The 15,622-nt window shown below is 35.6% G+C and overlaps 1 protein-coding gene across 1 annotated transcript in view; it reads right to left on the bottom strand.

Annotated features, from left to right (window-relative positions):
* LOC107042906 (translation factor GUF1 homolog, mitochondrial) overlaps nt 1-15,622 on the bottom strand; it is a gene marked incomplete at its 5' end in the record, with an annotated part of 168,060 nt that overhangs the window by 58,708 nt on the left and 93,730 nt on the right. Inside the window, 1 exon segment of the mRNA XM_015264160.1 lies at nt 7,659-7,898. Within this exon segment, the coding sequence (XP_015119646.1) occupies nt 7,659-7,898 (240 nt within the window).

Genomic DNA, 15,622 nt, shown 5'->3' with positions numbered 1-15,622 from the left:
TCTCTCTCTCTCTCTCTCTCTCTCTCTCTCTCTCTCTCTCTCTCACTATTAAAATATTATATTTGGGACAGTTTATAGGAGCGACAAGCGCTCCGCATCGCATGTGCAATTTTGTAGTTGACATTTCAAATTGGGCCATTCTTTATAATAAATAAATCGACTAAAGGGGATTTCAAGTTTTTGAGTTATTTATTTTGTATAAGTAAAGTCAACGCCGAATATATTTATATCCTAATTAACCGGACGAGCTGAGCGACGCGGCGTAGTGGATACGCGCAGCGTTTCAAAGGTAAGGATCCACCGAAAATTCGTTCTTACGCAAGGAACAGTAAGTCGTAAGAACTGAATTTTCAAAATAATTGAGGGAATGAGCAGACATCCGTCTACTCGCTACAAATTTAAAATTGAAATATTATTTTCGCGAGTGTTTCCGAAAATTTACGATTTAATTTTTGCGATTAAAATTCAATTTTGAAATATTATTTTCGTGAGTAGTTTTCCGAGAAATTACGAATCAATTTTTGCGATTAAATTCAAATTTTGAAATATTATTTTGCGAATATTTCCCGAAAAATTACAAATCGAATTTTGTGATTAAACGCAATTTTTGAAATATTATTTTGCGAATATTTCCCGAAAAATTACAAATCGAATTTTGTGATTAAACGCAATTTTTGAAATATTATTTTGCGAATATTTCCCGAAAAATTACAAATCGAATTTTGTGATTAAACGCAATTTTTGAAATATTATTTTGCAAATATTTCCCGAAAAAGTACAAATCAAATTTTGCGATTTTTGAAATATCATTTTTGCGAATATTTTCCGAAAATTACAAAAATCAAATTGTGTAATTCAATTTTTGACAATTATTGTTCAAATATTTACCGAAAAATTACAAATCGAATTTGTGATTAAAACTCATTTTTTGAAATATTATTTTGCGAATATTTTCCGAAAAATTACAAATCAAATTTTGTGATTAAAATGCAATTTTAAAATATTATTTTTGCGAATATTTCCGAAAATTTACGATTTAATTTTTGCGATTAACATTCAATTTTAAAATATTATTTTTGCGAATATTTTTCAGAAATTACATAATCAAATTTTCTGATTAATTTAGATTTTTCACATTTTTTTTTTGCAAATAAAATTCCGGAATTTCCGCATTAGATTTTTTTTTGCGATAAATTCCAATATTCTGGAACTAAAATTCACTAATCAATTGAAATTTCCCTTATTTAATTTCGGGAATAAATTCCGAAATTCTTACATTTAAATTTTATAAATCAAAAATCTAATTCCTCATTTTAATTTCGGGAAAAATTTCCACATTTTCCACCATTAAATTTCCGTTAAAATTCACCATTTTCCTGTTCTAATTTCGGGAATATTTTCCACATTTTCCACCATCAAAAAAATCCGTAAAATTCACCATTTGCCTGTTCTAATTCCGGGAATATTTTCTAAACTTTCCACAATTAAAATTTGATTTTAACCTTAAAAGGTTCATATTTCGAATTTTTGCGAACTAAAAATTTATTTATTGTGATTTCATTTTAACTCCGATGTCGTCATAAAAAAAAACTTCTTTCGTAAAAAAAAGTAAAGTAAAAAGTTCGATTATTCAAATATTAAATTCTTTGGAACATTTCCGTGGAACAAATTTCATTCCTTCCGGTTCTTTCATTTAATAAAATCTTACCCCCTTCAAGTCACCATCGTCTTAAGGAGCATCATCCGAAGATCCTCAGTGAAGACAAGGGACCAGAGGCTATTGATCAAAGGCAATTGACTAGAGGCTAAGGATAAACCTGAGGCATTACCCGAAGCATTATCTGAAGACCATCTTCCAGTTCATCAAATTATATATATCCTACTTTTTAATTACAGCTACCGTGAGTTAATTCAAATTGACCATTATTATTTCATTGTTTCTTTCTTGTGGATTTCCGAATCAAAGAATTCTTTATTTTCCACTGTCTTTAGGGACATTAGTATCGATTTCTCCGGATTAAATTCAATTATGTTCAATGTCTGATAATGATTATAATATATATATTTAATACCAAATATTGTTGTCAAATAAACAGACCTTCTGTCATAATTATTATTATCATATTCAAGGAGATTCCTGATTGTACTTCTATTATTGTTATTAATTAGAATCATTGTGCTTGAATGAGAAATTCCATTCAAGAATTGAAACCTTGTATGATTACTACTCCGTGTAAAACTGAAATTCTCACCCTCATTAATACTTTGAATTCTTTAACTTCACAAGTAAAAATTTTCCATAAATATTGATTGTTGATCAATCAAATTCAATTTATTTTGTAAAATCTCATTCAAGGTTAGAGTCAAGCCCTCAATGATTAAATTTGTTCATCATTCTGACGTTAAACTCAGAGAACAGATGAGAGGACACAAAATTTATTATTAATATTTCTTTTTGCGTTGTTGGTTTTTTTTTATATTAATCAAATTTTGATTTAAAAGGAATTCAAAGGTTTCCGATAATGAATAAAATTAAAATATTGAATGGAATGATTCAATCAATTTGAATTATTGAATACCATTGTTATCAGAACTTGTAAAATCAGAGGAAAATTTTATTGGATTAAAAGTAAAAATCCATGTTAAACAAAAATCTGTCTTTCTTTTTATTTCTGGATTACCTAAAGCACTCACCATTCCCAGCTATTATCTTAACGGATAGGCTAAACTAGGTGAATTCAATACTCATATTTCAGGATTTATCAAGGGTAAGTCTATGAAATCATGACGTAACAAAGCGATGAATATTCCGTAATCACCTATAAATAATGAAGAAATCGAATTGAAAAATAGCACTGAGGAAGTTTTATCACATGCAATAAATGAGTATTCTGGGGTCCAAGTGACGGTGGAAGTTTCGTTAAACTTTGAGGAACCTTACAAAGACTGGAACATGGAGATAGTCGAAGATAAAGAATACGCAGATCACCTTCATGAACCGCCGATAGACCCTGATATTTGTACTAAAGATGAGGAGAATTTATCTTACGATTACAAATCTAGAGCTGTTGCATATTGGCGGAGTGGTAAAAAGAAAAAAAATTTAAGCTTAGTATCTGTCAAGCTGGAAATTTTGAAAAGTAACTTCAATATGGCAGTTGAGATGCTGGGCATATAACGTTAATAAGGGGGGAGGCTATAAAGATGAACTTGGTCGGATTTGTAAATACACCTTACAAAATCTATGCTGTCAACGCTGGAATGATCGTACACGATTGTGACCTACGACGATGGGCCTTATAAGTCCAAAAAGATATAGGTAGTGAGGATTTTCGCTTTAAAGCTTCCGACAAGTGGATACGAGCATTTAAAAAAGCACATCGTATTATCTCGAGGAAAATGAACAAATGTTACATCGAAAGTAATCAAAGACCGTCAAGTTCTAAAGGAAAAATCGGAACAGTTTCTTCAGGATGTGAAACAATGGATTGCAGTGTACAGTTTATCAAATATATATATTTCTGATCAAAGCGGATTTCAGTTTGAAATGCATCGACGACACATAGTTATACTATTCAACCAACTATATCAGCCAAAGGGAAACTCCTCTCTCCACTCTTTATAGATTTGCAAGAACCAAGCGGTCATTTCGGTCCCAGAGTAGAGGAAAAACTGTTTCTTCCGGATAATATATACCCAGATGTATCCAAATCTGGGAAACTGACTTCAGGTATGAGACTGTGTTAATTCGTCTAATACTTCGTTTCTTATTTATCCGTAATGATGAGGTCGCTCCAACGATAACGTTCATCTGTTCCATTATTTTTTTCAGAACATTTCAAAACTTGGTTGCACTATGTTTTTGTCCCTAATATTGGAGCGAAAAGTCTATTATTGGTGGATTCATGGACCGAACACCACACACATTGGAAATTGTCTTCGTTCGAAAAGAAATCCAATATTCAACTGGTAATGGGTTGAGTTAAATTCGAGGGTGGTTTACCCCCTACACCTATTCTTTCGAAAAAATGTAAAAACCCGTATTTCCTACTTTTACTTGCTCGTTTGATAGCCATTCATACTATTGAAATACGAGCGTTATTTTTTTTTCACAAGATTTTTTTGGATTTGAACCCCTATCATTTTTTTGGAATTGACCCTATTCAAATGCAACAAACGCCATTTTTTATCATTTTTTTATAGATTATCATGCAGTCGGTTTCGTTCTAAAATTTTGAATGCCATTATATGAAACAGTCAAATGGTCCTGAAAACCTGTCAACTTCGGAGGTTGGTTTCCCCCCCCCTAAAAGTCTTTATCCGCAGAAAAAAAAACGTATACCTTAAATTTTGATGGGAAATAACATATTTCAAGCTCATAGAAATCAGTGAGGGATACTCGAGACGGTTTCTTTGTTCATCTTTTCATTGTGCATTCTCAAACCCCCTTGCCCCCCCCAATTTTCCAGTCAAAATTCACTATCTCCCTTAGTTTCGGAGATATCTTTGAGAAACTCACCGACTCTATTTTTTTGGTTTTGGATTCTTAAAACACAACCCTTCTCCCTTCCCCTAAATTTTCAGTAAAAATTCGCTATCTCTCTTAGTTTAGGAGATATTTTTGAAAAACTCAACGACTCAATTTTTGGGTTGTTATTTCTCAATAACCCCCCCCCCCCCCCCCCCCCCCCCCCCCCCCNCCCCCCCCCCGCCATGCTGCGCACTACAAATTTTGTATACACAATGCTCCCCTCTCCCCCCCATTTTTCCAGTAAATAATATATATGACCCCTGATATATATCCACCCTTTTCATGCCCCGCACCTAGACCCCCTTATGTAAAACCCTCTACCCATTGATAAAACCATCATTCAATAAAATCCCCTCGACTGTGAGACCTGCCCGGATATCACAATCCCCATGAATAATCTTTCCTTATATGAAGAGTCCTCTTTGCATAATCCCCCCTCAAAAATAAAAAAAAATTTCAAGGTTTCAGAAAATATTTTCCTAAAATGAAGTGTATTTTGGTATAAAATTAATCATCGGTTTGATTAATTTTGATCGATTTTTTTCTAAAATTTAGAAATAAATAATTGTAACATCTAACTACAAAATAAATCGATAATCAATAAAAGGAACTTTTGGAATAATCATTCGGTGAGCAATTGATTGAGTAATCGAATTCTTTCAAACACGATTGACGAATAATTCTGTAAATGAATATTTCCATCTTCGAATGAAAAGATAATTGAATAATCGTTTGATATTAATTCAATGGAAGATAGTCGTAATAATCGATAAATTCCTCATTCAAATTGATGAATAATAAAAAATTGAACAATTCTCATTCACAATTTCTCATTATTTAGTGATTGATGAATCTCTCACCGTCATTAATGAATAATGGAAAATGTGAATAATATGCTAATTCATATTGATTATTGATGAAGTAGAGAAAATTTTTGGGTTTCGAATTATTGGTTACCTAAATCAATGGTAATTCGTTTTATTGCAATTGACGATTACTTGGTTATCAGTGAATTTCCAATTTCAATTACAGCATAATAAAGTAATCAAAAAATGAAGAATCTCAATTAAAAATTTGACGGTGTAATTATAATTAGAGCTTAAAATATTACAAAAGTAATGATTACTCCCGAACCCTGCAAGCCAGGCAATACGCGAATCGAAATTAAAAATCTCATTTTAACTTCTTGTTAACAGAGATAACCATATTTATAACTCATAATTGCCGTTAAATTATCAAGTAGTGAATTAGTTAATATGACCGTTAAATTTCAACTATTGAAGTAATCATCAATTAAAACATTCAAATTCCGAATTATTGATTAATCAGTAATTTAGTTAGGAAGATTGACGATTATTTGAATAATTGGAAACCCTTATGAGAAATTTAGTATTATTAACATAACAGAAAATTTCAAGGTATATATTATTAAATATTTAATCCACCATTAATGGAAATTTTTATTATCAATTATTGCAGGATTTTAAAATTTCGATTAGTATATCTAAACCTCGATAAATGTAAGTAGGAAATTCTTTTAATATTGAAGAATCGAAAGCCATTGATGGCCATCCCTGCTAGTTAGACGCGAAATTCTCCCCAGAAGGGCATCGCCCAAAGGCACTCTGTCCGAAGGTCATGGAGTCTCCGAACACGCCAAAATCTCTCAATTTATACGCCAAAAGTGAAAAAAGAGCGAGCATCTAACGTCAAAGATAGAACAAGGGCGTTACATTCATGCCATGACGACGCTGCTACGCGTGAAGAAGCTGCTAAAGGAATACGTCAACCTAATAGTCACAAGCGCGTAACTCAATTCGAATTGCCCGAATGACAAAAAAATTAAATGGAGTGAAAGGGTGGTAATAAACCCATGTAAAATCAACTAATTATCATTACGTGTTCGGGGTCGCTTTCTCAAGAATTACCGGAGAGACGCAAGGTACACCGCAAGCTATAACTTGACGGAACATATAATGCACGACAAGACAAAAATTTATTTCCTAAAACTCATAGCGACCTTGGCAATGCACGCAGTTGCAATCATCACGATTGACCGTATGACCTTCCACCGGAACCCAAAAACGAATCAGCCTCAGCCCAATAAATCTGTACACTAAGCGCTAGCATTTCAGCTGAATCACCACGTTTCCTCGCAGATGAAGCGAAAGGTAGAATTGTCATCAATAACCGCGTAAATGGATATTTTGGCTCAAACGACGAAAATCTCTAGGTCCCATATAGTTGACTCTATCAATCTCCCAACACAAACACTACCTCAAAATAACCATCAATTCTCATCAACACAATTTCTCCTCAATGTGAAACGATTACCGGACGATGACTAACACGATATCCTGGTTGTCAATTATTGATTAAATTCAAGGCTCTGGATCTTTGTCTGACTCGCGCTTAATTCGAAGTTCTCGGTGATCTATGGATCGCCTAAGGAATTCTGAGAACAAGGTGTACAAAGAGTTGTATGTTTGACTAAATGGTATATATATATCTATATGTCTGTACAAAAGGAACCCATTTGATTGGATTTCATATCCGAGATATTCATGGTTTCCCATCGAAGACGCCCGCATAAAGCAACATCGAATTATTATTTTTATCTTCGATACCAACATCATTTCCAACAGAACATGTGTTGATCCTCAACTGAAGTTTTCATGGATTTCGACCAATTTTTCAAGGACTTTTAGTAGCAGTTTCCATAGCTTTTCACGTATCTGGGATTGATTCTTGATGGAAATTTCCATCCCCTTTCAATCAGGTTTCCATAATTTGCCGCGGATTTGTCCTTCGTAAAACCACGGAAATTTGTATACATGAATTAACATGTTGGTTCGAATCAACTTACAATAATAACGTGATGAATCATATAAAATCATCCATATTGCCAGGTGTGCAGAGCGCGCCTTCGATCTCATTATTATTCATAATACCAGACTGACGATTCAGCAGATACTCAATCAAAATTTGTCTATTCGTATTAACATTCATTCAAAATTCACTGCAAGTTTGATTCTTCAAAACTCAAGGGATGTTTGTACAATTTTAAATTGGACAGTTTACAAATTTTTCATCAATCTTTTCAATTTTTAATTTTTTTCATATTTACCTCGTCTCTATCGACAGACTGACGGCGCTGTCATTTAGAACGAGCCGTTCGATGGCATTTCTCAACGACAGATGCTGAGACTGATCCATGGGGTAAATTCCAGCAAAGACTATTGCTTTGACTGGGTTGAACCCTGTTAAAGGCTTTACCGGCACATTTTTCAGATGAATCGTGTCGCCAATATGTGCATCGCCTGAAGACCTCATGTTACAGACCACACAGCCCACTTGTCCTGCATACCTAAAATCAAATAAATTTAGTAATCCCTTGTGCAAATGAGAATTACATTTTCTGGAACTATCTCAATAATGAGTGACATTAAGGGAAAAATATAAGAAATATCAACAGATCTCATTCATGAGAAATATTTTGGGCGAGAAAGAAGGGTAACTTAACGATCTAAAATCCCTCGTCATTATTTATCGAACCATTTCTGTTTACCATTATTGAACAACTCCTTCCAGCCATATGTTATTAAGGGTTGGTTCAGGAGAGATTTTATTGGTCAATTAACGATGGATCAATTGACTGTGAAGTATAGTGTTATTTTTGTAAAAAACTGGGCCAAGATAAAGTTTTGTTTGGTTCTCACGTGAAAGTACTATTTTTTTTTAAATATAAAGAAATGAAAAAGAAAGCCGAGTCAGAACTATCAAATGACTGGTCATAGAACACACTCAAATTTCTATGAAAAAAATTGTTTTAAATTGAATAAAGGTTTGAAAAAAATTCTCTATGAAATAAATGATCGAAGGAGGACCAATGTGCTTGGCGCGGATTAGAAGATGGAGGATTAGATTGATACCAAACAGTGAGTGGAGAAAATCCGCGCCAAGAAAATTGGTCCTCCTTCTATCTTTTATTTCATAGAGATTTTTTTTTCAAACCCTTATTCAATTTAAAACTATTTTTTCATAGAAATTTGAGTGTGTTCTATTATCAGTCATTCGACAGTCCTGACTTGACTTTCTTTTTCATTTCATTATATTTTTAAAAAATTTCTACTTCCACGTAAGAACCTAACAAAACTTTTTCTTGGCGCAGTTTTTTTTACAAAAACAGTTATTTCTGTTTTTTTAGGCCGATTTCTTTATTTTTTTCAAAATATGTAAGGAATTGTTTTTATATTCTGTAAAATTTATTCTTTTTAATTCAATCCAACTAATTTATTTTTCACAAGATAGAACATCTTTCCAATTAATAATCGAAGCAGGACGAACAGTTTCACTCCAGATTCATTATTTCCACCGACTTTTAATTATGCATTCAAGATTTCCTGATTTAATTAGTTTCTTCCATTCAATTTGTTCTTTGAGTTTCTACGGTGATTATATCATTTTGAGACATAGATTGATGTCCTTTCAGAAACAGCCAAACAAAATATTTATTTTTATTTATTCATTTGTTTCATGAAAAGTTTTCATAAAAACATCTGTTCCTGTTTTTTTTGGAAGATAGTACTAATTTTTTCGAAATACTAACAAAGACGTTTTCATGTCCTTTGCATCTCACCGTAACCTAATTTAAAGCATTTTTTCCATACAATTAAAAACATTTTCTGATATCATTCGGAAAAAATACATATTTTGTTTTCAATTTCAGCTATCCACGGACACTTAATTCTTGATCACACAATTTTCGACGCATAGAACTTCTCAGATTCTGAACATGAACCATGTAATTTTCGCCGGCGCTTCACTAGCAAACATCCCAAACCATTTTGGCATTTTCTCTATCGCTCTATTATATCGGGCGCCAGCTGGATTTCCACGGAAAATCCAACGGTAAACCGGCCTCAGAGGATAACTCGTCTACCCTGAGGACTTCTCGTGGCGGGACTAACAATGCCGAGCCAGCATCAGCGTAAAACGGTAGAGTGGGCGAGGTTCACCATACTAGGAGTAATTCACTCGATCGATCTTCGTCTTTTCAGCCGAGAGACCTCGATAAAGCATATCTTCCAGGAGCCATTCCTCCATGTATCTTTCGCCAAGGATGTTTCCATTCCTCTGACGTATTCCTTTTCTCTCCAGAGTGGCTCAATTCTGGAGAAGTCGACCATTACCTGCGAATCCTTCTCACTCCTCGAAGCGCCGAATACTGAGAAGCACATGTGACACAGGTATCCGGAGACTTATTCTCACCCACCTGTGCCCACCCCAACTCAACCTCAATGCTCGGCAAAAGCACTATCATCGCGGGCCAACACCCAGACTACTCGTCGTGGAGGCACGTGCGATCGAGCCTCCCTTCCCGGCCCACGGATCCACGCCAACACCACTTCTTTCGTCCGAAGTGATGGATCCCTGAGAACATGGAATTAAAACCCCCCACATCCTCAAAATAATCCGATCATTCTGTTTAGGACGCCGAAGCGTCCCATTCTCTCGCTGTTCCGGATCTTGTCCTCACAACGGACCCCCATAATTCATAACGGATTAATGCCACTTACGACCGTCGTCCACGACCGGACGATTTTCATCCGCTCGACTCCAGTGCCTGTCACCGATTGTCTCGAAATCTACTAGAGCCTTCTCCCCCTAGTCTGAACATCTCAGCGACGGTGGGTCATCCGTTACCCCACCACCACCAATCAGCTCGACGGCAATCGAGGGGGCGCTAGTCCTCTCACCTAGCCGTTGGTCCCTAGTCTAAGTCGATAGCGCCTCTAGAATCGCCCAGTTGGAATGCCAGTACGTTGGCCCATTTCCCCCAAACACAACTGGGCGAGTTTCTAGATAAGGCGACAGGGTATCGACAGCCTCTCTATAATGTTCAGAAGCATGGTTTCACCCAAACCACGCCTCTTGGCATTATTTGATTGGTCTATTCACCTCACGCGCAGTTCACTTAAACNCACGCGTGGTTCACTTAAACCGCCGTTCGATGTCACTCTCATCTCTCGCTCAGCTTCTTCAGCTGGCGTTAGATGTCGCTCTCTTCTCTGTCCCTCACTCTAACCATTCTTGTCTCATGGGTTTTCGTGTTGGTAAAACAGTTTACAGTAACGAGAAAATCTCGTTACAACCATAACCTCACAAACTATCTCTATCTTTGAGGTCTAGATAAAGATATGACGAGAAGAATTCGAATTTCCGGCGAAAGAAACAATGAATGAAACACAGAGTTTTTTGGTTCACTTTAATAAATGATTTTAAGTACAAGAAGTGTTTCCCGTAATTAGCCACATCACAACCCACATTTAAAGGCACTGGTGGCAACACCTTAACGTCGAATGTGGAGCCCAGTTGGATCAGCGCTGCCAACGTCGAAAACAAAATCTCACATTTTATAACGTGAATCGCGCCCGTGAAAAGTTCATGGGCGATTTATATAGTGTAACTAAGCACAGTTTTTCGATTTGTCTTCCCGTTCTCATAATATTAAATGTAGATCATTGAGAGGCAGTGGAGAGGACAGCGAAGTCGGGTACAGATACGCGGTGCGCTCGGCCTGATGTTTTGGAGTCAAAACTTTTCTTGGCCGATACGACTACCGCATATCTCGATTCCGAAGCTATATTTGCTTCCGTAGATTTAGCAATAAATGGACCACTCCATGGATTAGGAAAGTACGTATGTTAGAGTCCCAAGCGGGTTGGGTTCTGCGGATGGGGGACAAAATCCCAAAGGGCCAAAATCCCAAACCGTAAAAGAGGGAGGGGGAATGCTGAAGTAAGAAGAGGTGCCATCTAACGATCGGACCGAAATATAGTATCGCCTTGTTCCTGCAGATGGCGGATGCAATATTAAAAGAATATTGAAATCAAAGATTTTCTTCGTTTTGAAGGCTTCGAAAATCACGACGCGATGAGAATGCTACCGGGAGCGCCCGGTATTTTTTTTTTTCACGGGAAATATTGATCGAAGAGTAAATTCATTACAACAATAATATTCCGTGGCTATTGGACGCAATCAGAACAATTTTCATTAAAAAGAAATGTTTTGCAACAGTAGCAAGAGTTTATCGGGCGAGAACCGCTACAATTTTTTTCATTGAAAATAATAGATTTTCAACAAATTTTTGACAACATTTATACATACAGTCTACCGGGTGGAACCGGTACTTTTTCCCGAGGGAATATTATTTTTTCAACAATCTTTGACAACAATAATCTAGGCAGTCTACCAGGCGAAACCGGTACAGTTTTCTGCCAAGGAAACCATAAATTTTCAACAACAATAATATAGACAGTCTACCGGGCGAAACCGGTACAGTTTTATTTTTGAAAAATATATATTTTTTGCAACAAATGCTGTCATAAGAATGAAACCAACAATCTACTGGGTGGAACCGGTACGGTTTTCTGCCAAGGAAACTATAAATTTCCAACAACAATAATATAGACAGTCTACCGGGTGAAACCGGTACAATTTTCTGCTGCGGAAACATTATTTTTTCTAAAAAATTTCAACAACAATAATATAGGCAGTCCATCGGGCAAAACCGGTACGATTTTATTTAAAAAAAATTTTTTTTTGCATCAAATGCTTTCATAAGAATGAAAGCCACAGTCTACCGGGTGAAACCGGTACGGTTTTCTGCCCAGGAAACCATAAATTTTCAACAACAATAATATAGACAGTCTACCGGGTGTAACCGGAACGGTTTTCTGCCAAGGAAACCATAAATTTTCAACAACAATAATATAGACAGTCTACCGGGTGGAACCGGTACGGTTTTCTGCCAAGGAAACCATAAATTTTCAACAACAATAATATAGACAGTCTACCGGGCGGAACCGGTAAAGTTTTATTTTTAAAAAATATATTTTTTTTTGCAACAAATGCTGTCATAAGAATGAAACCAATAGTCTACCGGGTGAAACCGGTACGATTTTCTGCCCAGGAAACCATGAATTTTCAACAACAATAATATAGACAGTCTACCGGGTGTAACCGGAACGGTTTTCTGCCAAGGAAACCATAAATTTTCAACAACAATAATATAGACAGTCTACCGCGCGGAACCGGTACAGTTTTTTTTTTAATATATTTTTTTGCAACAAATGCTGTCATAAGAATGAAACCAACAATCCACCGGGTGGAACCGGTACGGTTTTCTGCCAAGGAAACTATAAATTTCCAACAACAATAATATAGACAATCTACCGGGCGGAACCGGTACAGTTTTCTGCCAAGGAAACCATAAATTTTCAACAACAATAATATAGACAGTCTACCGGGCGGAACCGGTACAGTTTTATTTTTGAAAAATATATTTTTTTTTGCAACAAATGCTGTCATAAGAATGAAACCAACAATCTACCGGGTGGAACCGGTACGGTTTTCTGCCAAGGAAACTATAAATTTCCAACAACAATAATATAGACAGTCTACCGGGTGAAACCGGGACAAATTTCTGCTGCGGAAACATTATTTTTTCTAAAAAACTTCAACAACAATAATATAGGCAGTCAATCGGGCAGAACCGGTACGGTTTTATTTAAAAAAAAAACTTTTTTTGCAACAAATGCTTTCATAAGAATGAAAGCCACAGTCTACCGGATGAAACCGGTACGGTTTTCTACCCAGGAAACCATAAATTTTCAACAACAATAATATAGACAGTCTACCGGTAGGACGTCTTTGGGCTCGTCGTCAGCGTGCTGGCCCTATAAACCAAAGCGTCTCAGTAGCGCAGGTTCGAGTCCCGGTGATGAAAGATTTTTTCATCGCCGGAAAACGAACCTAGTGCATGTGGAGTTAGTTATGTGGAGTTAGATATAAGTTAGCTTAGAGGCAAGTGCGGGTAGGGAATTAGGCTGGGGTACCGCGTAGGTACTGGGACGGGTAGGTAAAAGACCACAACGGTCATACCATCTGGCACCACCCAATTTTTAGACAGTCTACCGGGCGGAACCGGTACAGTGTTATTTTAAAAAAATATATATTTTTTGCAATAAATGCTGTCATAAGAATGAAACCAACAGTCTACCTGGTGGAACCGGTACGGTTTTCTGCCAAGAAAACCATCAATTTTCAAGAACAATAATATAGACAGTCTACCGGGCGGAACCGCTACAGTTATATTTTTAAAAAATATATATTTTTTTGCAACAAATGCTGTCATAAGAATGAAACCAATAGTCTACCTGGTGGAACCGGTACGGTTTTCTGCCAAGAAAACCATCAATTTTCAAGAACAATAATATAGACAGTCTACCGCGCGAAACCGGTACAGTTTTTCTTTAATATATTTTTTTTTGCAACAAATTCAGTCATAAGAATGAAACCAACAATCTACCGGGTGGAACCGGTTCAGTTTTCTGCCAAGGAAACTATAAATTTCCAACAACAATAATATAGACAGTCTACCGGGCGGAACCGGTACAGTTTTCTGCTAAGGAAACCATAAGTTTTCAACAACAATGATACAGATAGTCTACCGGGCGTGATCGGCACGGTTTTATTTTAGAAAAATTGTTTTTTTTTTGCAAACAAATGCTTTCATGTAAATGAAAGCCCCAGTCTACCGGGTGAAACCGGTACAATTTTCTGCTGCGAAAACATTATTTTTTCGAAAAATTTTCAACAACAATAATATAGGCAGTCTATCGGGCAGAACCGGTCTGGTTTTATTTTTAAAAAAAATCTTTTTTTGCAACAAATGCTTTCATAACAATGAAAGCCACAGTCTACCGGGTTAAACCGGTATGGTTTTCTGCCAAAGGAACCATAAATTTTCAACAACAAAAATATAGACAATCAGACAACGGTACCTGGTGCGCCCGGTAGTTTTCTAATATATTTTATGCCAAATTTTTGGTGGACAAACAATATTTTTAACAAGAAAATTGTACCGGAAAGGCCCGCTAATTTTTCAATATTTTTTACGACGACTGTTTTTAAAAAAAAACAATAATTTATTTACAAGAAAATTGTGCCGGGTGCGCACGGTAGTTTCTCACAATTTTTTTATGCAGAATTTGTGGTGGAAAAACAATTCTTTTTTACAAGAAAATTGATTTTCCACCACAATTTATTAATTTTTCAATATTTGTTATGACGACTGTTGGTTAAAAAGACAATGATTTCGTTACAAGAAAATCCTGCTGGGTGCGCCCGGTAGTTTTTCGATATTTGTTATCACGACGGTTTGTTAAAAAAACAATAATTTAATTACAAGAAGCTTGTACCGGGCGCAGCCGGTGGTTTTTCAATTTTTTTTATGACCACTGTTTGTTGAAAAAAACAATAATTTATTCACAAGAAGATTGTACCAGGTGCACACGGTAGTTTTTCAATATTTTTTAATGCCAAATTCTAGTTGAAAAAACCATATTTTTTACAAGAAAATTGTAACCGGTGTGCCCGGTAACCTTTCAATATTTGTTTTTTATGACAAATTCTTGTTGAAAAAACAATATTTTATACAAGAAAATTGTACCGTGTGGACCAGGTAGCTTTTCAATATTTTTCGGCGACGACTGTTCATTAAAAAAACAATAATTTATTTTTACAAGAAGATTGTACCAGGTGCGCACGGTAATTATTCAAAATTTTTTATGCCGAATTTGTGGTGGAAAAACAATATTTTTTCCAAAAAATTGTACCGGATGCGCATGGTAATTTTTAAATATTTTTTTACGCCGAATTTGTGGTGGAAAAGTAATATTTTTTACAAGAAAATTGTACCGGATGGGCCCGATAGTTTTTCAATATTTTTTATCAGGACTGTTTCTTAAAAAAACTATTTCTTTACAAGAAGATTGTACCGTGTGCGCACTGTAATTTTTCCATATTTTCTTATGCCCAATTTGTGGTGGAAAAGCAATATATTTACAAGAAAATTGTACCGGATGGGCCCGATAGTTTTTCAATATTTTTTATCAGGACTGTTTCTTAAAAAAACTATTTCTTTACAAGAAGATTGTACCGTGTGCGCACTGTAATTTTTCCATATTTTCTTATGCCCAATTTGTGGTGGAAAAGCAATATATTTACAAGAAAATTGTACCGGAT

This window comes from Diachasma alloeum, unplaced genomic scaffold (assembly GCF_001412515.2).
Source record: "Diachasma alloeum isolate Michigan unplaced genomic scaffold, Dall2.0 Dall_scaffold_00536, whole genome shotgun sequence".
NCBI lineage: Eukaryota > Metazoa > Arthropoda > Insecta > Hymenoptera > Braconidae > Diachasma > Diachasma alloeum.
The sequence above is the reverse complement of the archived record's forward strand: the minus strand, read 5'-3'. Positions and strand labels throughout refer to the sequence as shown.